The 24,426-nt window shown below is 37.1% G+C and overlaps 1 protein-coding gene across 1 annotated transcript; it reads right to left on the reverse strand.

Annotated features, from left to right (window-relative positions):
* Positions 1-1,843: 1,843 nt before the first annotated feature.
* Positions 1,844-19,770, reverse strand: LOC113113707 (serine protease HTRA1A-like). The gene is made up of 9 exons (XM_026280130.1): positions 19,305-19,770; positions 11,603-11,705; positions 11,287-11,491; positions 4,936-5,130; positions 4,736-4,768; positions 3,951-4,065; positions 3,791-3,848; positions 3,468-3,563; positions 1,844-2,447 (listed from the first exon to the last, which is right to left on the reverse strand). The coding sequence occupies exons 1-9, from the start codon at positions 19,768-19,770 to the stop codon at positions 2,279-2,281; spliced, it is 1,440 nt and encodes a 479-aa protein (XP_026135915.1). The 3' UTR covers positions 1,844-2,278.
* Between the last annotated feature and the right edge of the window lie 4,656 nt (positions 19,771-24,426).

A 24,426-nucleotide genomic window follows, 5' to 3' on the forward strand; every position in this document is an offset into this window, starting at 1 on the left:
AATAATCTTTACTGTGTCGTTTGATCATTTGAATGAATCCTTGTTAAATACCGGTAAAAGTAGGCTATTTCTTTCTTTCTTTGCTGTATGTGATCTTTTAAAAATAGACTTTTAATAATTAATCTTTAAGTAGAAAATTCACCAGCTACAACACACTTCTTAAGAACAGTCTTAGTTAAAATATCCACAGGGAAGCAAGGTATAGGCTATAACTGAGAAAGATCGATGTTATGCTAAAATACTGTTCACTTAACATTCACTCACTGAAACACATCTCCTTTGATCTGACATCACTGTGATATCATTATGACATCACTGAATGGATTGATCGGCGGTAGGCAGTGGGAAGAAGACACTGGTACTCTGCATGAGCCTCTGTTGTTGCCTTCTCTTGTGTTTCACTGTATTATAGCGCCCCCTACTTGCGTGAAATATTATGCACTGGATGCATGTATTTCTTCTTATTTGTTGTTGTTCGTTCTTTTTACCTTAGGTTAATGTTTTACCTTTCAGCTTATTTGTCTTAGTTTTGACCTTTTCATTATTTTTATATTATTTTGTATTTTATGTCCTTTTGTGCTTGGATTAGGCTAATTAAACTGTTTTTAATTATTGAAATTATTTTGTTTGATGTTCATCACAAAAATATATTTCTAAACTCCTGTAAATAAACTGGCATGAACAATTACTTTTAATATGTAGTTGTTTATGTGAATGTTGTTACAGCCTATCACCACTAGATGGTAACAGCGTTCACCAGAGTTTACTAAATACAGACAATCAAGCCAACACCACCGTCTCTGCTTCATTTGGTTCATTAGTGAATAAAATCTTTGATTTCTCACTTTTTACACTTTTTACAACACTTGCCTATTTAGAATGTTTCCAGGGTGTTAACTAACTACAAGTGTGATTGTTATAACACAAACTGAACCCTTAAAACTTTCAAGTATTTGATCATGCTGTACAGCAATGAACATTCTGGCAATACTGGCAAAGGTTCTGGACTTTTGCATAATAGGACCGATTCCTGAGTTTGTTTGTTTGTTTGTTTGTTTTTGGCATATGTTAGTGCCAGCTGAAGGCTGCGTGCCATGTATGGCTTACATTTTTTAGCTCATTCTGTCAGGTGTTCAGAAAATGAACATTTGATTGTTTGTCATTTTATCTTGTTTGCACAGTTTGAGCTACTTTGAACTACTAAATGATAAAAATAAATATTCTTCAATAAAGTTACTAAATAAAATAAATATTCTTCAATAAAGTTACTAAATAAAATTGATTCTATCTGTGCATAAAGAATGTGTTTGTTTTTTCCTTTGCTTATACCAGATGTCAAAATACATATGCACCATGTCCAAAAGTTTGGGGTTGGCAAGATTATTTTCTTGTGTTTGAAAGAAGTCATTTTCAAAATGCTGCATTTATTGGATCAAAAATACAGTATATATTAAATATACTGGAATACATTTTAAAATGTCATTTATTTCTAAGATGGCAAAGCTGAATTTTCAGGAGCCATTACTCTAGTCTTTATTGTCACATGATCCTTCAGAAATCATTATAATATGCTGAGTTGATGCTCAATGAATATTTCTTATTATTATCGATGTTGAAAACAATTTTGTGGAAACTGTCATTCACTTTTTTCCCCGTATTATTTAATGAATATAAAGTTTAACAGAAAACTTCAAGAAAATCCAATTTTGTGATGTAAAAAGTACTGTACCACCATTAACTCCCAATAATGTCTTGGTAACATACCACCATGTTTTGTCATTGTGTAATGTATTTTTTTTTTTATTTTTTTTTATTTATTTGTTTGTGGTGTAGTCTTCACAAATGTATCAAATAATCTTTTATTTAAAAAAAAGAGACACATTTAAAACATTTTTGCTCTAGAAAAGCGCAAAAAAAAAAAAAAGGTTAGAAATTCCAATCAAATTCTGAAGAACTCCTCAAGCTGCTGTGCACTAAATTTGTTGGATAATGAAAGAGAAAATCTATATTCTGGAAAATCTAATCAAGTCCTAATATGTTGAACAGTAAACAGTAGTAGCATCCTCTAAATCACTCATTATGATTAAAATAAGAACATTAATAAATGTGAAACTACATCACTGTGCACTGTACCGTCTAAAATCTCAGGCTGAGCTTTAACCCTGCCCGTCATTTCAAGAACATGGACAATTGGCTAGAAGCCACTTGTAGGGGCGGGGCAGAAGACACATCCGGTAAGTTCATTGGTGGGGTCGTAGAACACCAGCTCTGTTCAGAGTCAAGGGTCAATCTCCATAGGAATGACAGTCAGGATAATGTCCTCGTTGCCACGTCGAACCACTATGCGTAAACTGGTGTCCTTTTTGATGGCTGCGCTTACATCTGTTGCAGTGGAGACCCGCTGACCATTGATAGAAATGATGACGTCATGTTCTTTAAGTCCACCTCTAAAGAAGAGACAGAGAAGAGGGGAAAAGCATTTGATGAGGAGGACTGAAGAGGAATAAAATAATTCATCAAAACATCAACATTAAAAGTGTAATGGCTCTATAATTCAGACCGCATTACTTTAAATGGCTTTTTAAATTATATTTCAGAAACATGCACCTACATCTATATTAGATCAAACTAAACACATTCACAACGCCCTCACAGTTTAACCACCCTGTTTATATACTAGACTTCACAAGTACTTCCTGTTTGTGCAACATTTGGTGATCATCTGTTATTCAACAGTGAATCATAAGTGTAATGGTGTCACGCCGAGAGGAAAGAAGCAGTTGTTTGTGTGTCTGGGCGCCATCTGAGATTGTTCAAGCTTTCAGGAAAACTAAAAATGTCCTTGATGAGGATGTGGTGGGCAGCGGATTGGACTGTGGTTGTGGAATCATGTTAAAACAACGTTGAAAGTGAATCTCCCTTACATTTGACTTTGCGTACATGCTGTATTTGCCTTTGTCTTTTAACAAGCATAACAAAGACAAGACTCCTTAAAAATGTTAATGGATATGATGTGGCAGTGAGACCTGAGTCATTGGATGTGGGTGACTAACAAGAAATCATTAGTCACCCTTATGTGGTTCCAAACCTGTTTGACTTGAAAGTCTTGGAATGACATTAGGGTGCATAAAAGACAACAGAACTTTAATTTTTAAGTGAACTGTCCCGTTAATTTAAATGCATTTTCAGCACCCTACATCCTCTCTCTTACGCACGAAACGGTTTCAAACAATACAGAGGAACAGGTTTTTGTGTGAGTCAATATAAACAATGGGATGAAATGATGAACATCAGCAGGTTTTGAGTGTTTTGATAGGTGAGGGTCAATGTGGAGACAGATGTAGACTAAGACTATACCCTTCCAAGTATGAAAGCAGAAAGCATGTGGCCAGTAAAAACAACATGTGAGTGCTGCCAAACGAGTTGACCTGCTTGGCATTATGGGACTTTGAGTTTTGGGGACTCACGCTGCAGCTGGAGATTTAGAGATGACCTCAATCACATAGACTCCTGACATGATGTCAGGGAAGTCTGGCAGTCGACCTCTGAGCTCTCTGGACAGTCTGTGAGCAGAATTGAACATAGTTACATCAGATGATTTCATCAAATAATTAATGCAGTAAAATATTTTGCCATCCAAAAAAGAAAAAGAAGAATAACAGCCTCAAATTATAACTTGGCACTATAAATCACACAGAATTACATAATCATGTAAGATCTTCCATAAGGTCATGATAGCAACCATATTAAAGAAGGTATTCATTAATTTGATGCATGTTAATGTATTTACTCCGGAGTGAGGGTCATCATACGAATACCAACGTATCTTTTCTTAGTCACTACTCGACCTGTAAAACAGCCAGAAGAACTCAATGAGAGTTAGTCCACTAATAATTAGGTAACATGCTCTATCTCGTATATCACTTCTGGATATGAATGTACTGTCGTACCTCTGGCCAGTCTGTCATACGACTCAGCGAGAAACTGTCGTATCTTGTCTGATGGAATAGCAAAGGAGATTCCAGCTGTCACTTTTAATGTGTTGATCCCAATCACTTCACCATCCTTTAGGAAAAAGAATAAGGTATGGACACAATTACCCTGCAAGGCAGTACTGATGTTCATTGACTTTCATAAAGAATTATGTGAAAGTCCTTATCATGTCATCATGTGGTCAAATACATAAATCAAATACATTATTTAATATGGCTGGGAAAAACTGACAATACTGGTCAAATATTAAATGACTTCTATCAAGGACACATCACATGATCTTTCATGCCTGTATCGACTTATTCTATTCTATTCTATTCAGTTCAGTTCTTACAGAATATAATAAAATAAAATATAATCACTTAAAATCAAATCAATGTAATTACTCTTAATGAGCATTAACACTGTTACATTATTTTTGGTAATTAAAATAAAGCTCAAATAAAAAATAATTACAGATATTACATGTAAAACCTAAATGAAAATTAGAAATGTTGCCTTGGCAGCTAACTGAAGTAAATCAAGGTTAGGCTGAAGTACTAAAATTACTAAATCTAAAATTTAAATAAAATATATATATTTTTTTAAATTTCTCATTGGGGTAACATTACTGTAACACTGACACTTGCATTCTGGGAAAATAGGCCCTGATGATTACCACACAGTCATGCTCTGTGTAAATATTAGTAGTTTATTTGCAGGATCATATTATTCAGCAGTTTTGGAATTAGGAAATGCTCACCAGATTGACTAATGGTCCTCCTGAGTTGCCAAACTGTAAAAAAGACATTTCATGTGTTAAAACACGCTTGTGTTTTATGGCTTGATTTGTGTGTGCATGGATGTTTGAGCCTCATGAGACACACATTAAAATAACAAATAATAAATATGCAATAAATATAGAGTAATAAATAAAATGTGCAGTTGTAATAATTTGCTCACATTAATAATGGCATCGGTCTGAATGTAATCCATATCCGAGTTTCGTAGACCCAACTCTTTCCCGCCTCTCTGTGTGGTGCTTACTATTCCTGTGGTAACTGTATTCTGGAGTGAAAACGGGCTGCCGATAGCAACCACAAATTCTCCTGGTCTGAGGTCAGCCGATCGGCCGAGGAGAAGCACGGGAAGCTTACTCTGTTGGGCAGAAAGAGAGAGAAAAAGACATGTTTATTATATAAGGAATGCAGCCTTTATTTCAGTATCTGCTCGTAAGTCAGAAATATCCCAACACTTCACAATCCTAAAGCCTGCAAAAGTTTATAAAGGAACTTTAATTGATATCCAATACTGGCCACACAACACAACTGCTTAGACATTCTTGCAACTTTATGACATTGCAAAGTCAGTCATGTGATAAATGCTTGTATCCAGGCATTCCATAACTCTACCCTTCAATTTCCTGAAGAGTCCAGAACTGCCACACAGTTCTATTCTAACACCTCTGTGCAGCCGCTATCAACTGTCTGTCAAACAGGAGTTTGCATATTAAATTCAGATCTCTGAAACCTTATCGCCATGCAACCTTTATGACATCACGGAAAAGTAGGCACTTAGGACAGGACAGGACGAATCGGAATGCTGTTTTCCTGTGGGGAATCATTTATGGAATCTCCCCTCTCAACACAGGGGCTTGATTAGAACGGTCATTGTAACAACAGAATATGCGTGTTTAGCCACTGCACTGGTGTCTATTTTGTTTACTGACAGTAAAAATAGAGTCAGAGAGTGGATAGCAGACACGCTGAGCTACATAAACACACTAGACGCACTTACATTCTCATTTCGCGTGCATGTATGGGCTCTGTATTTTACAGATTCAGATGACAACAGTGTGAGTCTGTATTTTCTAAGAAAGCATCGGATGAAAGGTTAATGAGGGAAACAGTCGATGACATCTTCAGTGTTAGATGGTTTGGAGGTTGTAATGTCTGTCTGAACTCTCTAAGGCATGATTTAAAGATTATAGGAAGGTGTTCTACAAATGTACCGCTATCTTACCTTAGGACATCTTAGGCTGGATGAATCTTTGTTGTTATATCTGAACAAACAGCATACACAATAACTAAAAATCTAAATATTTAAAAAATGACAAATAAATAATTGCAACCTTTGTTGAGGTATGGTTTCTCCATAGATACTCAAGCTGTACCTGCCTAATGGAGAGGAAGAAAACTAAGTCCAGAGCTGTAAACTGATCCCGAGCTTTTATCACGAGGTGAACTCTCAGCGAACTCGACCTGTGCTAAAAGCGTTTTAAGATAGAAGAGGATAAAGATGACGATGACTGGCAAACTAGACAAAACAATCTATGACTTCTTTCTCCCTAGGGTCCAAAATTTGTAGTAATAGGCTAAAATAAAATTGTCAAAAACAGTAATTTTCCTCTATTAAATGTAGTTTATAAATGTTTATAGCACTTTTACAGTTGTAATTGATATCAAAAACCATGAACTAAACCCTTAATCTATTTCATTCCAGTTCTATGCAATCCGCCCTAATCAAGAATCCCACAGATGCAATATCCCTGTGATCACAGTATGTTACCGGCCATGAAGTCTAATAAAGCTCTGCTATGTGAGACTACAGGTGAGCAGATCCTTACTATAATAGTTTACCAGCAGAAGCACCTGCATCCATCTGGCCAATAAAAGCACGACACTTACCCAGGTGTCTTTGTTAATGTTACTGCAGTCTGAAAATACCAGTCAATATTGGACATGTAAAAACAGTCTCACCCTCACCAAATGCCAATGAAACACAAGAAGAACTTTGAGAAAGAATTTTTCATTCCCATAAGACTTCCAAGATAAGGCTAGGATAGGGATCTTCAAAGAGAGGTAGAAGACGTGTCACAAGGCAAAAAAATGCCAAAACAAGATTGCATCTACTTTCAACAGAGATATACTATATAAACATACCATCCAGACAAAAAATAAAAAATAAACAAAAACAACAATGAAAACAAACAGCACTTGATTTCCTGTTAAGTGTTAGGGAACTTCTCAAACCTTTATGTTATGTGGAGAAATAATACTGAACATTTCTTCACCTATAAAATTGGTAGTGATCTACTTTATTCCTTTAGGTGATTTTAATTTCCGTTCGAGGTGATTATAATCAAAAAGCATTTTTTAGAGCTGAAACAGATATTTCCCCTGCCTTAGGCCATTCCAGTAGTTAAAGCACTTGCAGGTACAAAATGGGTAACACAGTCAGTCGAATGTTTGGATTATTATTATAAGGTTGTTGTGGAGCTACAGAGTTTCCTCAGGTTGACATTCCCATGCACTACTAAAAATGTGTGTCTGCCTTTAAACATAAGTTTGCAGTTAGTCACAATCTGAACAAAAGCAGAATTCAAAAGACATGCAGTAAAAAGGAACGAGTTACTGAGATCAGCATCCCACTCTGTCATCATTGTGCCCATCAGTAGGCACCTCATTTTATGCCTTTAATTACTGCGCTGTGAGTGACTTCAAAGGTAAGCACCAGTTTAATTGCAAGCTCTAAGTTCTCCACTCGGTGGGTTTGTGGTGAATATGGCTGTAAGTTATTTTCAATGAGTGAGGTATTGAAGGTTCTTCCCAAAGGAAGACTTAATAGAGTTCTCAGTTAAGTTTCATTTAGGTATAGCCTAATCCCTGTCTTGGGGATTTCTCTGAAAATTTCTTACGAGTAATAAAAAGAGATAAGACAATTATTGACAAACAGTAAACAGCTATAAAATAAATGCAGAGAACTTCTCTCACATAGGCTCACTCTCTCAATTTGATCCTGGAAGGATATGATGAGAAATGTTTGAATCAAACTTTTGTTCGGATGGAAATTTAGTTTTTGTCTAGTTTTTGTGCTCATGTCTGAGGTGATATTAAGTGTATTTTCATGCATGCTAAAACAATCAAAATAAAATAATAATGTGTATTATAAAATGCCATGTATATACTTTAGTCCATCTGAAATCAAACCTGCCTGTTATCTGTAAAAACTAACAGATTAATAACTCAATTGTAAATCATCTTCCTCCAGCAAGTTAATCAGGTTGCAACTGGCGTGATTGCTATTAAAGTCAGAAGTAACTCAAAATGTGTATTTAAATGCTTTAAATATTCATTAATGCATTGTGATATTTATCTTGGAAAGTTTATGCTTGATATTTAATTTACAACTGTATACACTTACCAGGACCCTTTTTAGGGGGAAAAAAATATTTTTGATCTTGGTTCAAATTTGCTGCACTTGTTGCATTTTGAAAGAAACAGTTGAGAGATTAAATAGACTTTTTTTCTTCCTTCCTATGTGTTCTTGTTTTATTCAATCACAGAACAGCTGGAAAAATCTGCCTGGAACTTGGAATAATACCATATAATTCAAACTTAAGATGAGTTTAAACTTAAAGTTTCTGAGGGTGTGTTTGGGGGGAATGGGGACATTTAGTGACATATTTTGATGCCACTGTCCCAAATGGTAGTTTATATCATGTATATCCTCTTCGCATTTGCACTTCCACTCTTGCTCCTCATGGCCAAAACTGCTTCTCTGTTCCTACGTGTGATTCACATCTTACCCTGTAATATTAAATGACTCCTTTTGGCCCAACCAGCAGTCAGTCACATTAGTCACATTACTCAGTCTGGACTGTATTTTAGGCCACTGGAACATAGATAATCCAAAGAAAACCTCTCTCTCTCTCTCTCTCTCTCTTTCTGTGTGTGTGTGTGTTTGTATGCAAGCTATGTATTAGCCTTAAAGCTCTTAACATAAACTGGAAACTTTCTCTGAAAGACTTAGGAGATTTACAAATGAGTTGACTAAATGTGTAATGGGCTGAGACGTGAAAATTATAATTTTTTCCTGTAGCTTTTGAGCTCGGGAACTGAAATGATGGGAAGTTCAACAGATCATGGAAGTGGGACCCTCAAGAGCTCCCAATCCATTCATTTCCAGTCAGTAACCACATTTCCTCTCTCTCTCTCACACACACACTCTCTGAGAGGGAAAACCATTTCCCTTCTTTTCCCTAGAGACAGACAGCTACCAATAAAGGGAGAGAGAAGGATGAAGAAACAGTGTAAAAGACAAAAGATTGAGAAGAAAATAAATAATCTGCTCTACGATTCCCTTCTCAATGCATCCAACATGTGGTGTCCATTTTCTGCATGAGTGAAATTCTATTGTGTGATACATATTGTACAATTATTCCTTCCTCATCAGTTCAAGGCATGAGCATAGTGCGTCTGAGTGAATTTGAGTTTAGACAGTGAGGTTTGCAGCTTTGGGGAGTAACTTTTTTAACTACGAATAAATCAACAAAAATCAGAGCAGCATGGCAATAATTTCGAATAATTCTGCTGTTTTTCACTATGTTTTCCACTTATGTATTGAAATTACACTGTTTCTAATTTTAAATTAAATGTATGCATTTACAGACCCTTTTATCCAAAGCGACTTACAGTGCATTCAGGTTAACAGTTTTTACCTAACATGTGTTTCCTGGGAATCAAACCTACAACCTTGTGCTGCTAACACAATCCTCTACCACTTGAGCCACAGGAGCACTGTTTTACAAGTTGTATTTTTCAAAAGTGTGTGTTTACTGTAGTAGTTAACTACTTACTACTAGCGTACAACTACTGAAGCATTCCTGTACCTTAAATAGTACAACATGGCGCTAGAAACACCAAGGCCAATGTTCAATTCCCAGAGAATGCATGAACTGACAATTACCTTGTAACACAATGCAAAATACTTAGAAATAGTTTTAAAGTAACAATAAGTGTTTCCATACACTTTAAATGTTCTATTTCAGTCGGACCAAAACAATAATTTATCTTCTTAAAATGCTTTACTTGTTTTACTCTGACTGTGAAAGATCCAGAATCATTTTTTACCAGACCTAAATTATGCAATTGTAGCTCAGAATCATCCATCATGTATTCATGAAAATCAGACTCAGACAGCTCGCACTGTAGCTGGATTATTAAAAAACTTGATTATAACTGTGAACATATGCACTTAATGAAAGTTTAACAGTTACTGACCTACTTCAAACCTCTCAACATGCATCAGAAAAGGGAAGAAATTGCAGTAATTACTTACAGGGATACAGGCACACACAAGTTCTCTCAAACACACACACACACACACACACACACACTCAGGGTCTCCCCAGAGTCTTTGCTGTACCTGATCCTCTTGCAGAGTATGATCTCCAACTCACTTGAGCCATTTAAACCAATGCCTTTTTATTACTTATCCCAAATGCCCTGTTAGTTAGAGGCAAGTCTTACATCAGAGACAAGTCTGAATTGTTCCTATTTAACTCTCTCAATATTGCAAACCACATGATGTCGTTCAAGATCACTCACTCAAACTGGGGCAAATTCTTTAGCAGCTGGGCGTTAAAGAGCCCACTGATATAATCCAGAAGCATCAGAAACACCAGAGAGAGAGAGAGAGAGAGAGAGAGCTACATAAAACTACAGGGGTATTACAGGGATACTACAGGAACCAGGATAAGAATCAATCGAGGAATCTGATCTTGGAGCAGTATGTATTCTTTGAGAACATCGGCTCAAACTTGCAGTCTGGGGCTTGTGTGTGCTTTATTTCTCGGGAGACCATATGTTTAAGAGCTTGAGTGATTGTGAGGTTAGGATTGTCAGCCAAACATGCTGCCTGGTGTCTATCAGCCAGCATGACATATATTTTAAGAATTTGCACAGTGCACTGCACTAACCTGAGTGAGTGAGGGGGTTGTGGGTAATAGTAAATTTCGCCTAAGATGCCTTAAAAGGATTGTTTTGGTCATTCTGTATTCACGGGGTCAGTAATGTTCCTATTTTGGTTACATGAAAAGTCTCTTTTCCAAATATTACAGTGCTGTGTGAATGCAGTAATTGCTGAAATATAGATGCCAAGTTTGAGTTCCTGCAATCTTTAGTTTGGCCATCTATTTTTTTTTTCTGTTAATGAAACACTCTTAGGTTATTTGGACTTGGTTTTTGATATTGCACTAATAGTAACTATATCCTAAAATAGAGCCTGGCGTGTTTGGTGGACTGCTGTTCGTATTCAGGCTTGAACCTCTTCAGCATAAACAATCAAGATCAAAAATAAAACCTCAGTTTCCATTTATAAACCATGGTGAGGCGGCTTCATAAAACTGTTCAGTCTGTCCACCTCAGTACACGAGCCACACAAATGTTTTGTAAGTATTTGTCTTAGTGAAATCTAAATGAATGCAATGTCTAATGCTAAGGGCAGCAGCAGGGCTTTGTTGTTTTCTCTTACCGCTGGATTGATCTTTATGAGGGCAATATCTGCTTTTTCATCAACATATTTTATATTAGCATCATACGAGGCTCCGTTTTTAAGCTCCACCTTCACTCGGTTTTTATTGGCTATCACATGGGCGTTTGTCACAATAAGGCCGTCGTCAGACACCACAAACCCTGATCCGCTCGCCACAGCCATCTGACGCTGTGAGTACACCATCCTAAACAAGACACAAAGAGCATGAAAGAGAGATTGAATCAGAGGTAAAGAATGAGACATTTGGTGAAATATTCCTCTTTAATATAGACTATAGATAACGCTAGAAACTTACTTGCGATACAGTTCAATATGAACCACGGCAGGGGCGATCTTCTCTACAACATCTGCAATGAAATTGTACCTGTATCTCAGGCTATTGGGGTTATCATGGATAGCTGAAACAAACAAAAAAACAAACAAAATAAGATGTAATGAGAATGTATAACGCAAGAAATTGACCGTAGAGGACAAACATCTGAAAATATCAAATTACATCCCTCAAACAGGATACAGAGAGGAAAAAGAGTCTAGTCGTTAACTAAAAAAAGACAAGTGGTGGGATTTTCTGTGTAAATATATATATGGGACTTCTGTTGCTTACGTAAGTCAGCATCACACACACACACACACACACACATACAGAGAGAGACACGTTAGTGCTATGAAATGAGGAGTCTCTTGGAGGACGTGTCTGGAAATGTTGACTCTCGTCCTCTGTAATTTCACCATGAAGGAAAAGGAGTGAGAGATATTTTTTCCCTTTCAACCAAAGGGAGTTTATTGTCAGAAATCAAAAGTTCATAATTTACATAAAGTGTATGAAAATTGCTCTTTTAGTGAGTGACGTTACACTCAGCCAAGTACGGTGACCCATACTCAGAATTCATGCTCTGCATTTAACCCATCCATAGTGCACACAAACACACACACGGAGCAGTGGGCAGCCATTTATGCTGCGGCGCCCGGGGAGCAGTTGGGGGTTCAGTGCCTTGCTCAAGGGCACCTAAGTCGTGGTATTGCCAGTCCAAGATTCGAACCCACAACCTTAGGGTTAAGAATCAAACTCTCTAACCACTAGACCACAACTTGTCCATAATTGTACCCTTTTGTTTCATCAACCTAAGGGTCAGACTGTTTTGGTAAGCAACCACAGACTCAAATGCACAGACGGTAGCTGCTGTCATTTGATCCAATCAAATGTATCAAATTACAATCACTGCAATGATGGAGGAGCCCTTTTAATTATACACGATCACAGGGACCCCAAGAAGACCTGGTGTCGGAAAGCATGTAAGTTCCCAAGTGTAATTAAAGTCAAATCCAGCTTGGCGCTGGCTTGCATTCTGACCAGAATAATTCAACCTAATTATAGTTTTAACACCAAAAAAGTTTTGTGGAAGAAAATGTTCCGGATCACTTTCCTCATCCATTTTACAACCTTACTCTAAACCATTAGCTTTCTGGTGTGAATAAATATACTGTATATGGTAATAAATGCATTGTACAATAGTCTGTATGATTTTTTATATACTTTTGAAAGAAGTGTCTTATGGTTGCCAATGCTGCATTTATTTGATTAAAAAACAGCAATATTGTCAAATAATATTACAATTGAATATTTGAATATATTTACATGTAAGGCTGGATTTTCAGCAGCCGTTACTCCAATCTTAAGTATTACATGGCCCTTCAGAAATCATTCTTATATGCTGATCTGGTTCTCAAAGAAAGTCTTTATTATTAATGCTGAAAACTGTTGTGCTGCTTAATATTGTTGTGGCAATAGAAATATTTTGTAACATTATGTCTTTACTGTACTTTTGACCAATTTAATGTGTCCTTGCTGCATAAAATATTAGGGCCAAATTTAATAGCAGCTTGCACCAGTGCAACCCTCTACTGTCAGGATTTTCTAAAGACACAGTGAACATCATTTCAGCATGACAGTTATTTTTGTATCTGACATTTTTGCACATGCATTTGTAGTTTCCAATTTGGACATAAAATTCATATGAGAAGAGTTTTTAAATGGAACATGCAAGGTGATTTACCAAGGTTTGCAGTAGTCCATGTATTGTTATTTAACACCCCAAAAAATGTCTTAAGGGGGATAGTTCTAAAAAGTTCTAAACAAATTCTCCCTTTAGCCATGTAATGTTTTTTTTTTCATCTTTGAAAGACAGACCTATGATTAGGTCAAATGCACTGGCAGAGACAATAGAATCAGACACGCTTGTCTCATCTTGGCCAGCACTCAGGTACTGAAACCCAAGAGGATCACAAAGATTTAAACAAATCCATAACCTCTTATCTCTGACAGAACAAAACCTTTCTGGACATTTTATGAATTATTAGGGCATATTCCGGGCACACTTCAACTACAAGCGTCAAAACCAACCAGTGCTAATGTTGGTGCATTTATGGTTTAAGACTCTGTAGCCATTGCTCTCAGAGCTGCAAGATTGCAACATCTGACACTTTGCCAACCCTGAAAGAACCAAAATCATTGTTGACATGCACACATCCATGGGTTTGTGCATCTGCTGACTCATTACATCTTATGAAATGTTTGAATACACAGTATAGGGCACATAATTCAACCCATCACAACTAACCATCCTCTGCAGGCCAACAGGAAAAATGAAACAAAAGTTTATTTTAAGGCGACAGAATATCCAGTGTGGTGAGACTGACCAGCTCCAGACCAACATTAAACAAGGCATTCAATCTAAAATCACATGTTTTGAGAAACGCTATCAAAACAAGTGAGAAAAACAACAGCAGTAAAACTCAACGTCAAGATGGACAAAGCATACCTTTCGCATGAGGATTCTCTTACATTAAGATATCGCATCAATGATCCAATAATGTAAAACACCTTATTATAAAATAGAGATTTTCAACTCTAAATTCTGATTGGATGAGCTGATAGGTTGCTTGGCAATCGTAAACTTCCTGCAGTTATGCTAATGAACTATAACATGACAGAATAAGTGTTTGTCCTCATTTATATCAATGATTAATTTAACAATTTATTCAACATTTATGAAGCTCAGAACACACCTAACCACTGTAACGCACAGCCTGGCTAATTATTTCAGTAAAATTTTAGTAAAGTTTCATTTTAAAGAACTACTGGGCTGGCAGCCAAACCTGCCAAGAATCTGCTCAGCTCTGAACTAAATACATCAAAGCCTACGTTTAGTCTGCACAAATATGAGCCTTTTGTGTTTTAACTGAAACACTGCCAGATTACAACATATGGTCTGAGAGAATGACATGACATTTGTCCTAGAGATCCTTGGGAGGTGGAGACATGCAGTCTGTGAAAGCAGGTTTAACCATCAATATGAGCAATACTTTTCTGTTTGATTCCAAAATATGTCATCTTGCTATTTAGTGTAACTGTTCACATTGCAAACTTAAAAGGAAAAGGCAAGACTTTTGGATAAAAGATTAAATGCTGCCTAAAAGGTTCCACTTAGAAGTTTGATTTTAAAATATATTTAGCATGATACAATAGCTTTATTGTATCTTCATGCAAGAGTCCAACAGAATAAATCTTCTAGCCAGATGTTCAAAGATTTTGCATTTGAACAACTCACTTTTTTCTATTCATCAAAACAATAGACAAATGTTTCCACAAAATTAATTAATGAAGTGCAACACTGAAAATGATAAAAAATTGTTGTGAAATGTGAAAATGAAGACTGGAGTAATGATGCTGAAAATTCACCTTTGCCATCAAAGGAATAAATTAAATTTGAAAATATATTCAAATAGAAAATAAAGTTATAATAATATTTCACAATATATAACTATTTCTGAATGCAGCGTTAAGCATAAGATATATAATAAAACATAAAAAATAAAAAAAATCTGACAGCCCCAAATCTTTTGAAAGGAACTCTAAGTGGATGGAGGAGAAGGGTAAATTGATCTATTATATTCTATTCTATTCTGAAACAGCTTCTGGCATAGGGAGAGCTCACTCCTGGCTAGCACAGTCCTCACTAAAGTCAAAAGAATCGGTGAGGGATGAAACCTCGTGAACATCAACAGGTCATGCCTGTGGCTCTGAGTTATAGGTGTCCAGTTACAGTTGTGTAAGCTCTGTCTGCGGCCTCTCTGCTGGGTTTGTGAAGGATTCAGACGAGAGAAGTGTGTTTATTTGAGTTCAGTCGAGGCCTATGTAGGTGAGCAGAGAGCAGGAAATGAGTCCTTACTGTGGGATAGTCTTACTGACCTATGTTATACTACAGAAGAACAGAAACTAAAGGAGATGTGACTGTCAGAGAAAGTTTAGAGAACATTTATTTGAAAGTGTTTGAGGGAATGGAGAAGCTGAAATTTGATGAATCATGAAACAAATAATGAGTCCCTTCTTGTTCTTTTCATAATTCATAACAGAATAAATTCATACTTATGTGCCTGTCTATTCTTGTTCTCGTAGATGGTTAATTTCTAGACTGAACATCCATGTGTAGATCTGTGCGAGTTTGTATGTGTTCGTATCAGTAAGAAGAGTTCAAAAACTTCACTACACTCATAAACAAACACGTCTTTCATAACATGCTAATTGAAGAGAGCTAAACAATAGCTGTTTCTGCACAAACATAGCACACACACACACACACACACACACACACATACACACATATATATATACACACATACATATATACAAAGAACAAACCTTAATCAGAATTTAAACAATACAAATGATCAAAACAAAAAGACAATGAAAGGATGAGATACTTTCCTAACCATATCAAACCAAAGATTCATTTGGAGTTAGAAGCAGGATGTGAGGGAAAGAATCCACAAATAAATAGGTACAGTTTAATGTAGACCAGACTGGTGGAAGCAAGTGATGAGGAATATAAAAATGTTGCATAGGAACACAGTGTAAAGAATAGAATAAAAAAGAATGAGTGAAAGGCATCACAAAATATGACCAGGTCATATTTCACCCAATACAACCATCCAGAGACAAAAATGAAATTATATTTGAACTTGTTTATTATTGTTCAGAAAATGAAGCCTGTTAAGCTTGAATTTGTATGAATTTAGTGTTATTATTAAAGCACATCACCTCCTATATTCTCATTATAAGCCAAAACAATAAAAAAAAAATATGAATGTAATGCAAAAACAACAAATGCATTATTGAAGATATTTAGTATTTATACATCATGGCAGTTGTGATTGCACTACCATTAATTCATCCAGATAAAAAAAAAAAAATCACTATACGTAAAATGACAGGATTAATTGTCATGAGAGTGCAATATTGTCAAAATGCAATATTTTTTTCTTTTGATTTTGCAGAGAAATATGATTTGATATAAAGAGAAAGAGAGAAGCTATAGTGAGTGCCTCATCAGCATTTTAAAGGCTACTAACTAAATCTGCAGCAGTCTGGATGGGACAAACCTCTGAGCTCCAATGAACACCACACACAACATAAAAAAACCCCTGATAAAAGCACATAAACCACTGCACATGCACACTACAGAGAGCAATTAAAAGTTTAATACATACAAACACAGCCTGTATTCGCTTGTTAAGTGTGACGTCAGGTAGCAGCGCTTCCGTGTCCAAACGCTCTATCAGTTACCACGAGAAAAAACTAAAGGTGCTAATATAAACTCACAATGTTATAGAATACAAGCGAAAAAGTTATAATCTTAACCTTTAACTCAATACCGAAATCCCAGACAGCCAGACAATGAAAATATAAATATAAAAATAAAATGTAAAAGTGATTTGTGTTTGGGACGCTGTGAGCACTGAGACACTAGTGTATACCGTAAGTTTGAAAGCGTTTGGCTTAAATTATTAATATGAATAAACAGTGCTCATAAACGGCTGCTGAGGTCGTATTCTCAAGTGAAACCAGTTGAGGCCTGGACCTGGAAACAGTGCTTCCTACGTCATCACTTAACAACCGATAAAGAGCCAATATTAATATTAATAAATCATTCACATAAACACAAGCATTTACTTAATCTTTTCCCCACTCCTTATACATAAAACCCATTTTGTAAGTAGCTCATTAGGTTAAGCAAATATTTGAAGCAAGTGCTAAGTTGCCCAATTTTGCTAAATCTTCATTTTAAGATGCCCTTTGCACTTATCCCTGCAGAGGATCCACTGGTGAGTAACTGATGCGATGCAAAATTTCTCCAAAAGAGTTCGGATAAAGAGCAGCTCATCTACATCTTGGATGGCCTGCTTACATTTTCACCACATTTCACTTCTGAGTGAAATATTAGTTTAAAGTACTGTAGACTAGTGATCATGAATCAAAATGGTGCCTCTGCAAAACGTTTCATATCCTGTCACTTCAGGCTCCAGTAGACAGCAGGCCAGTCGACTAGGTTTTATAGAACAGTGCTAATATAAACAGCTCAAGCTGTGATGTGAGACTGGAAAGCATTTGGTGGCATCACTTCTATTCACCTTCTTGATCTAGCGGTGTGCAGGCCATTTTCTTCAATCACAATCATCCAAAACAGACTAAAGCATCTAATCTTGCAGGAGGGCGCCTGGATGACTTACTTTCTGCTTCAGTAAAAATCTGTTTCCTGATGAATGCATACGACTCACAATATGACCTAAATCTGCAGCCAGCGAAGGAGAAGTGTTCAGAGATGCGGGCAGAACTTCAGATCCAGATGAAAATTACATCATGGGCTCTGCTGCAGCACAGTGTTTTTCTTTAGATGAGGCCAGAACTTGGAAACCACAGACCTCTCACAGCTTGGCACTTTGCTTAGAGCCTTTATTATGCCAATATTCAGAGACTAGACACATGTCAACGGTTACGCCGAACGTATACTACATATTTAAGCTTCTAAAGAACAGGCTTTGAAGTGTTCATACTCAATAGCTGACGTGAGTTTATGCAATTGTAGCACGATTTTTTGTGAGCCAACAAGTGTGTGAGGATTCACTATCAAAAACAAGACAACTTTTCACTTTCAGCCACAATTTAAGAGCCAGTGTCTGCCAAAATGAATACATTGAGGCTCTTTCGGTAAGAATAATGTAGAAACGAGGAACAAGGTAAAGAGAGACCCCATTTCGTCTAATTTAAGGATATAAAATAGGGACTTCATAAAGGTAAACCCTTTGCAACCTGCTCAAATTCATCTAACCTACCTCACAAATACAAACAAACATAGAAAGAAAGACGCGGGAGGCTTCATTTTAAGAGGTGAAACTGAATATTCTGAGGGCATAAACACAAATCCACAAAAAGAGCACACAAGCTGCTCTGGTTTTTGTCCATTTACAGTGGTTTTGGGTCAGACTGTGTTTGTGTATCTGATGAGCAAGTGCTATGACCAAACTGCACGCAAGGGTCAAAATGAATTAAAACAATGAATTATGACTGAGTGCAGAGTCTTACGCAGTATATAAGAGGCATGGCTGAAGTTGGGCACTGATCACTTTACACTTAGTTTAAACTTGTGGATCTCAGTCCAAATAATGTAAGAATACATGATCATAATAAACACGATGAAACTGGCACAAACACATATGCTTTACTCAAACAAATAGAGTTTCTGTTACTGCTAGAGACAGGATTTGCAGAATCAATTCTAGAGACAGAATTGATGCTTATCCAATTTGTTTATCAACCAAATATGACTAAAATCAGCCCGTCTGCTGTTAAATTGTATTTAAAGAAACCAACATTGGAACAAGATGACAAAAATGGCGTTTTTTTGCCAATGATGAATATACCATTCGGAAAAGATGACATCTGCTTCTGTTGTCAACATCTGACTCTCCCTCTCCCTTTCATGGAACTAATCTCATATCTATCACATTTGAAATAAACAGTAGGTTATGAAAGTATGTGAATGAAAGTAATAGACATTGTTTATTAGTAGCCTATTATTTACAACTCATGGACTGTGCCACTGTAAAGAGTGTAAAAGAACAGGTAAACTGTGCTCTGTTTGTTTGGGTGAGTCACTCACCCGTCCCACACGCTCCCCGTTGTATGAAGAGCACCGGCGGCTGCTGCCGACTCAATGCTTGGTTACTGAACCGCTTCAGTTCGCATATGTTCTTATAGGAGACCCCGTCACTGCCACACACCGGGTCGCTGCTTTTACACACGCAGACACCGTGTTTCCCTCTCCTCCTAACGGTAGCGGAGTAGCCCACTCCTCCAGTCACGGAACACTCCAAACCCTCTCCACACACCGGGTCCCCCAGCTTACCCACCCCGCCGCACGCCTCTCCCTCCCCGGACGCGCACACCAGGCAGCAGTTACAGTGATCCATCACCTGTCCTGTCGGACAGTCCTTTGGCATGGACGGACACATGGATTTATCACACTGCCTTGGACATCCGCCGATCACATAGCGATTAGCGAGGCGCGCATCAGCTTGCAGCGATGTTACCAAGACGCAGACGCAGAACAAAGTTAACCAAATCATGATGATCAAAGTTTAATAAACAAGGAAAGGAAACTGACAATTACGCGGTCTTTAATTTCTAACGAGAGCAACTGAGCTGCCTCTAAGCGGGAACAATCTTTGGACCGAGCTGTGTAAATATGGTGCACCGCGGGAGCGAGCACCATGCGCGTCTCTTGAGTTTCTGCTGGCGCAGCGTTTATAAAAGCGCTCCGGATTCCAAGCGCACACTTCACCACAATGACAACAAGCGCTGCGATTCGCTTGGATGTGGGAAAACTCTGTCAGCCTTATGTTAAATCAGAGCAAAGCGGTCTCTGATGAAAATCCAGCTCCTGAAACTGTGGCGGAAACCTACAAACACAGCTAGTACCAAAACAAACAAACAAACAAATAAAAAAATAAATAAAAAGGGGCCTAAATAAAATAAGTAAACGAAAAAAAAAAATCAGATAGATATTATATTATCATATTTCTCTCCTGATTCAGACAAGATGCCTTTTTTACTGAAGAAAAAAAATATGTTTATGTTAATTATAAACACGGAGCAAAAATGTTGGTTGAACTAATCTTTTTACCAGAGTTGTAACAATTAGATGTTTTATGAAGAAGGAAAATACACAAGGGAGACCAGAGTACAGAGATCAGTTTCAATATCTGTAAATATTATTATTATAACAGTAATAATAATATTATTATGCGGTTATCTAGAGAAAGTATGTTCATTTATTGTACATGTACTCAATACTTGGTAGGTGCTCCTTTTGCTTTAATTACTGCCTCAATTCAGTGTGGCATGGAGGTGATCAGTTTGTGGCACTGCTGAGGTGGTATGGAAGCCCAGGTTTCTTTGACAGTGGCCTTCAGCTCATCTGCATTGTTTGGTCTCTTGTTTCTCATTTTCCTCTTGACAATAGATTCTCTATGGGGTTCAGGTCTGGTGAGTTTGCTGGCCAGTTAAGCATACCAACACCATGGTCATTTAACCAACTTTTGGTGTTTTTGGCAGTGTGGGTAGGTGCCAAATCCTGCTGGAAAACAAAATCAGCATCTTCAAAAAGCTGGTCAGCAGAAGGAAGCATGATGTGCTCCAAAATTTCTTGGTAAACAGGTGCAGTGACTTTGTTTTCCAAAAAACACAATGAACTAACACCAGCAGATGATATTGCACCCCAAATCATCACAGACTTTGGAAACTTAACCCTGGACTTCAAGCAATTTGGGCTATGAGCTTCTCCACCCTTCCTCCAGACTCTACGACCTTGATTTCCAAATGAAATACAAAACTTGCTCTCCTTAGCCCAGGTAAGACACCCCTGATGTTGTCTGTGGTTCAGCACATTCCTTGACACGTCTGTTTGTGGTGGCTCTTGAGGCCTTGACCCCAGCTTCAGTACATTCCTTGTGAAGTTCACTCAAATTCTTGAATCGATTTTGCTTGACAATCCTCATAAGGCTGCAGTTCTCTCGGTTGGTTGTGCATCTTTTTTTTTCCCCTCAACACTTTTTCCTTCCTCTCAACTTTATGTTAACATGCTTGGATACAGCACTCTGTGAACAGCCAGCTTCTCTGGCAATTAATGTTTTTGGCTTCTTGTGAAGGGGTGTCAATGATTGTCTTTTGGACAACTGTCAGATCAGCAGTCTTCCCCATGATTGTGTAGCCTAGTGAACCAAACTGAGAGACCATTTTGAACGCCCAGGAAAACTCAGGTGTTTTGAGTTGATTAGCTCATTGGCATGTCACCATATTCTAATTGCTGAGATAGTGAATTGGTGGGTTAAATGTGGGCCAAATCATCACAATTAAAAGAACCTAAGACTTAAACTACTTCAGTCTGTGTGCATTGAATTCATTTAATACACAAGTTTCACAATTTGAGATGAATTTCTGAAACAAAATGACTTTTTCACGACATTCTAATTAATTGAGAAGCACCTGTGTGTTTAATGATAAAAAAAGAGTTATATACTAATGTTAACAGGGCCTAATTCAAACGACTTAATTCAAATGACTCAGATGCCAGTAGTTAAATGTGTAAAAAACCCACAGGAAGAAAAATAAACTAATTCCTATCTACCACAAACACACAGTAAGAATGTGTATCCAGACCTCTTTCTATGTGTATCCATTGTTGTTATGGAAAACTATCACATTTATGAACCTAATGGTAAACAGACTCCATCCTCCAAATAGCAAATTAATTAAACCAATATTGTCATCCTGTTGCAGGCTGAGCTTCAGCTTCATGCTATAATTTACAGGAGCTTGAATTAAGCCTGATAAACATTTTTGTTGTAACACATGGAGCGCAGCATTTACGAATGAGAGTGAGTCCAGGAATTTTACATGCCTATAATACGTCTCGCAGAGCTTGTTTGCACACAAACTACATGTCTGAGATACTACTGTTAGGTCTATATACTGTGTGCCAAAAAAAAGTATATAAAAATTTTTTTTTTGTCTAAATACTGACTTCAAAACACTTTCACTGTCCAGGCCCTTGGGCTGTTTTTTGTGTTAGCATCTTTACGAGGGGTTTGGCCATGGGAGAGGCCCCTGGCCTGAGGTCTATAAGGCTGGGTTGTTTTTGTGGTTAAGTGGAACCGAAAAACTCAAAGAGTGCTATTTTATGATTTTCCTTATGAACAAAGACTATTAAGTTGGACAGTTCTAATTAATGGTTTAGTTATCTTTTCAATTTCAATGACAACAATACCGAAACTCAGCAAACTCTATACTGTAGGTAACTTGAAAAAACAGCTAAAGATGGCAAGTGAACGAGAAATGTTGCCTGTATCCCAATAAAAGCACTTTTCAGGCAACATAAATGTTAAATAACTTAAAGTGGTTTTAACATCTGTTATGCATGAGAATTCAAAATAATTATGACAGAAAGTGCTTGAACTACCCAGTTTATTTATTACTATTTTGAAGTGTACAGTATTGTTCAAAATAATAGCAGTACAATGTGACTAACCAGAATAATCAAGGTTTTTAGTATATTTTTTATTGCTAAGTGGCAAACAAGTTACCAGTAGGTTCAGTAGATTGTCAGAAAACAAACAAGACCCAGCATTCATGATATGCACGCTCTTAAGGCTGTGCAATTGGGCAATTAGTTGAAAGGGGTGTGTTCAAAAAAATAGCAGTGTCTACCTTTGACTGTACAAACATTTTTTTTTTTCTGGGATTTAGCAATCCTGTGAATCACTAAACTAATATTTAGTTGTATGACCACAGTTTTTTAAAACTGCTTGACATCTGTGTGGCATGGAGTCAACCAACTTGTGGCACCTCTCAGCTGTTATTCCACTCCATGATTCTTTAACAACATTCCACAATTCATTCACATTTCTTGGTTTTGCTTCAGAAACAGCATTTTTGATATCACCCCACAAGTTCTCAATTGGATTAAGGTCTGGAGATTGGGCTGGCCACTCCATAACATTAATTTTGTTGGTTTGGAACCAAGACTTTGCCCGTTTACTAGTGTGTTTTGGGTCATTGTCTTGTTGAAACAACCATTTCAAGGGCATGTCCTCTTCAGCATAGGGCAACATGACCTCTTCAAGTATTTTAACATATGCAAACTGATCCATGATCCCTGGTATGCGATAAATAGGCCCAACACCATAGTAGGAGAAACATGCCCATATCATGATGCTTGCACCTCCATGCTTCACTGTCTTCACTGTGTACTGTGGCTTGAATTCAGAGTTTGGGGGTCGTCTCACAAACTGCCCGTGGCCCTTGGACCCAAAAAGAACAATTTTACTCTCATCAGTCCACAAAATGTTCCTCCATTTCTCTTTAGGCCAGTTGATGTGTTCTTTGGCAAATTGTAACCTCTTCTGCACATGCCTTTTTTTTAACAGAGGGACTTTGCGGGGGATTCTTGAAAATAGATTAGCTTCACACAGACGTCTTCTAACTGTCACAGTACTTACAGGTAACTCCAGACTGTCTTTGATCATCCTGGAGGTGATCATTGGCTGAGCCTTTGCCATTCTGGTTATTCTTCTATCCATTTTGATGGTTGTCTTCCGTTTTCTTCCACGTCTCTCTGGTTTTGCTCTCCATTTTAAGGCATTGGAGATCATTTTAGCTGAACAGCCTATCATTTTTTTGCACCTCTTTATAGGTTTTCCCCTCTCTAATCAACTTTTTAATCAAAGTACGCTGTTCTTCTGAACAATGTCTTGAACGACCCATTTTCCTCAGCTTTCAAATGCATGTTCAACAAGTGTTGGCTTCATCCTTAAATAGGGGCCACCTGATTCACACCTGTTTCTTCACAAAATTGATGACCTCAGTGATTGAATGCCACACTGCTATTTTTTTGAACACACCCCTTTCAACTAATTCAACTAATTGCCCAATTGCACAGCCTTAAGAGCGTGCATATCATGAATGCTGGGTCTCATTTGTTTTCTGAGAATCTACTGAACCTACTGGTAACTTGTTTGCCACGTAGCAATAAAAAAATATACGAAAAACCTTGATTATTCTGGTTAGTCACATTGTACTGCTATTATTTTGAACAATACTGTATTTATTACTATTTTGAATTAGCTTATACTTTCACTTTTCATTTTAATGTTACTTTATGTTTTAGTAAATTTATGTGCTTTTCTCATTTTTATAGCTTTTTTTTTATTTATTTATAGTTTTAG

The sequence above is a fragment of the Carassius auratus genome, chromosome 14 (genome assembly GCF_003368295.1).
Source record: "Carassius auratus strain Wakin chromosome 14, ASM336829v1, whole genome shotgun sequence".
NCBI classification, from domain to species: Eukaryota; Metazoa; Chordata; class Actinopteri; order Cypriniformes; family Cyprinidae; genus Carassius; species Carassius auratus.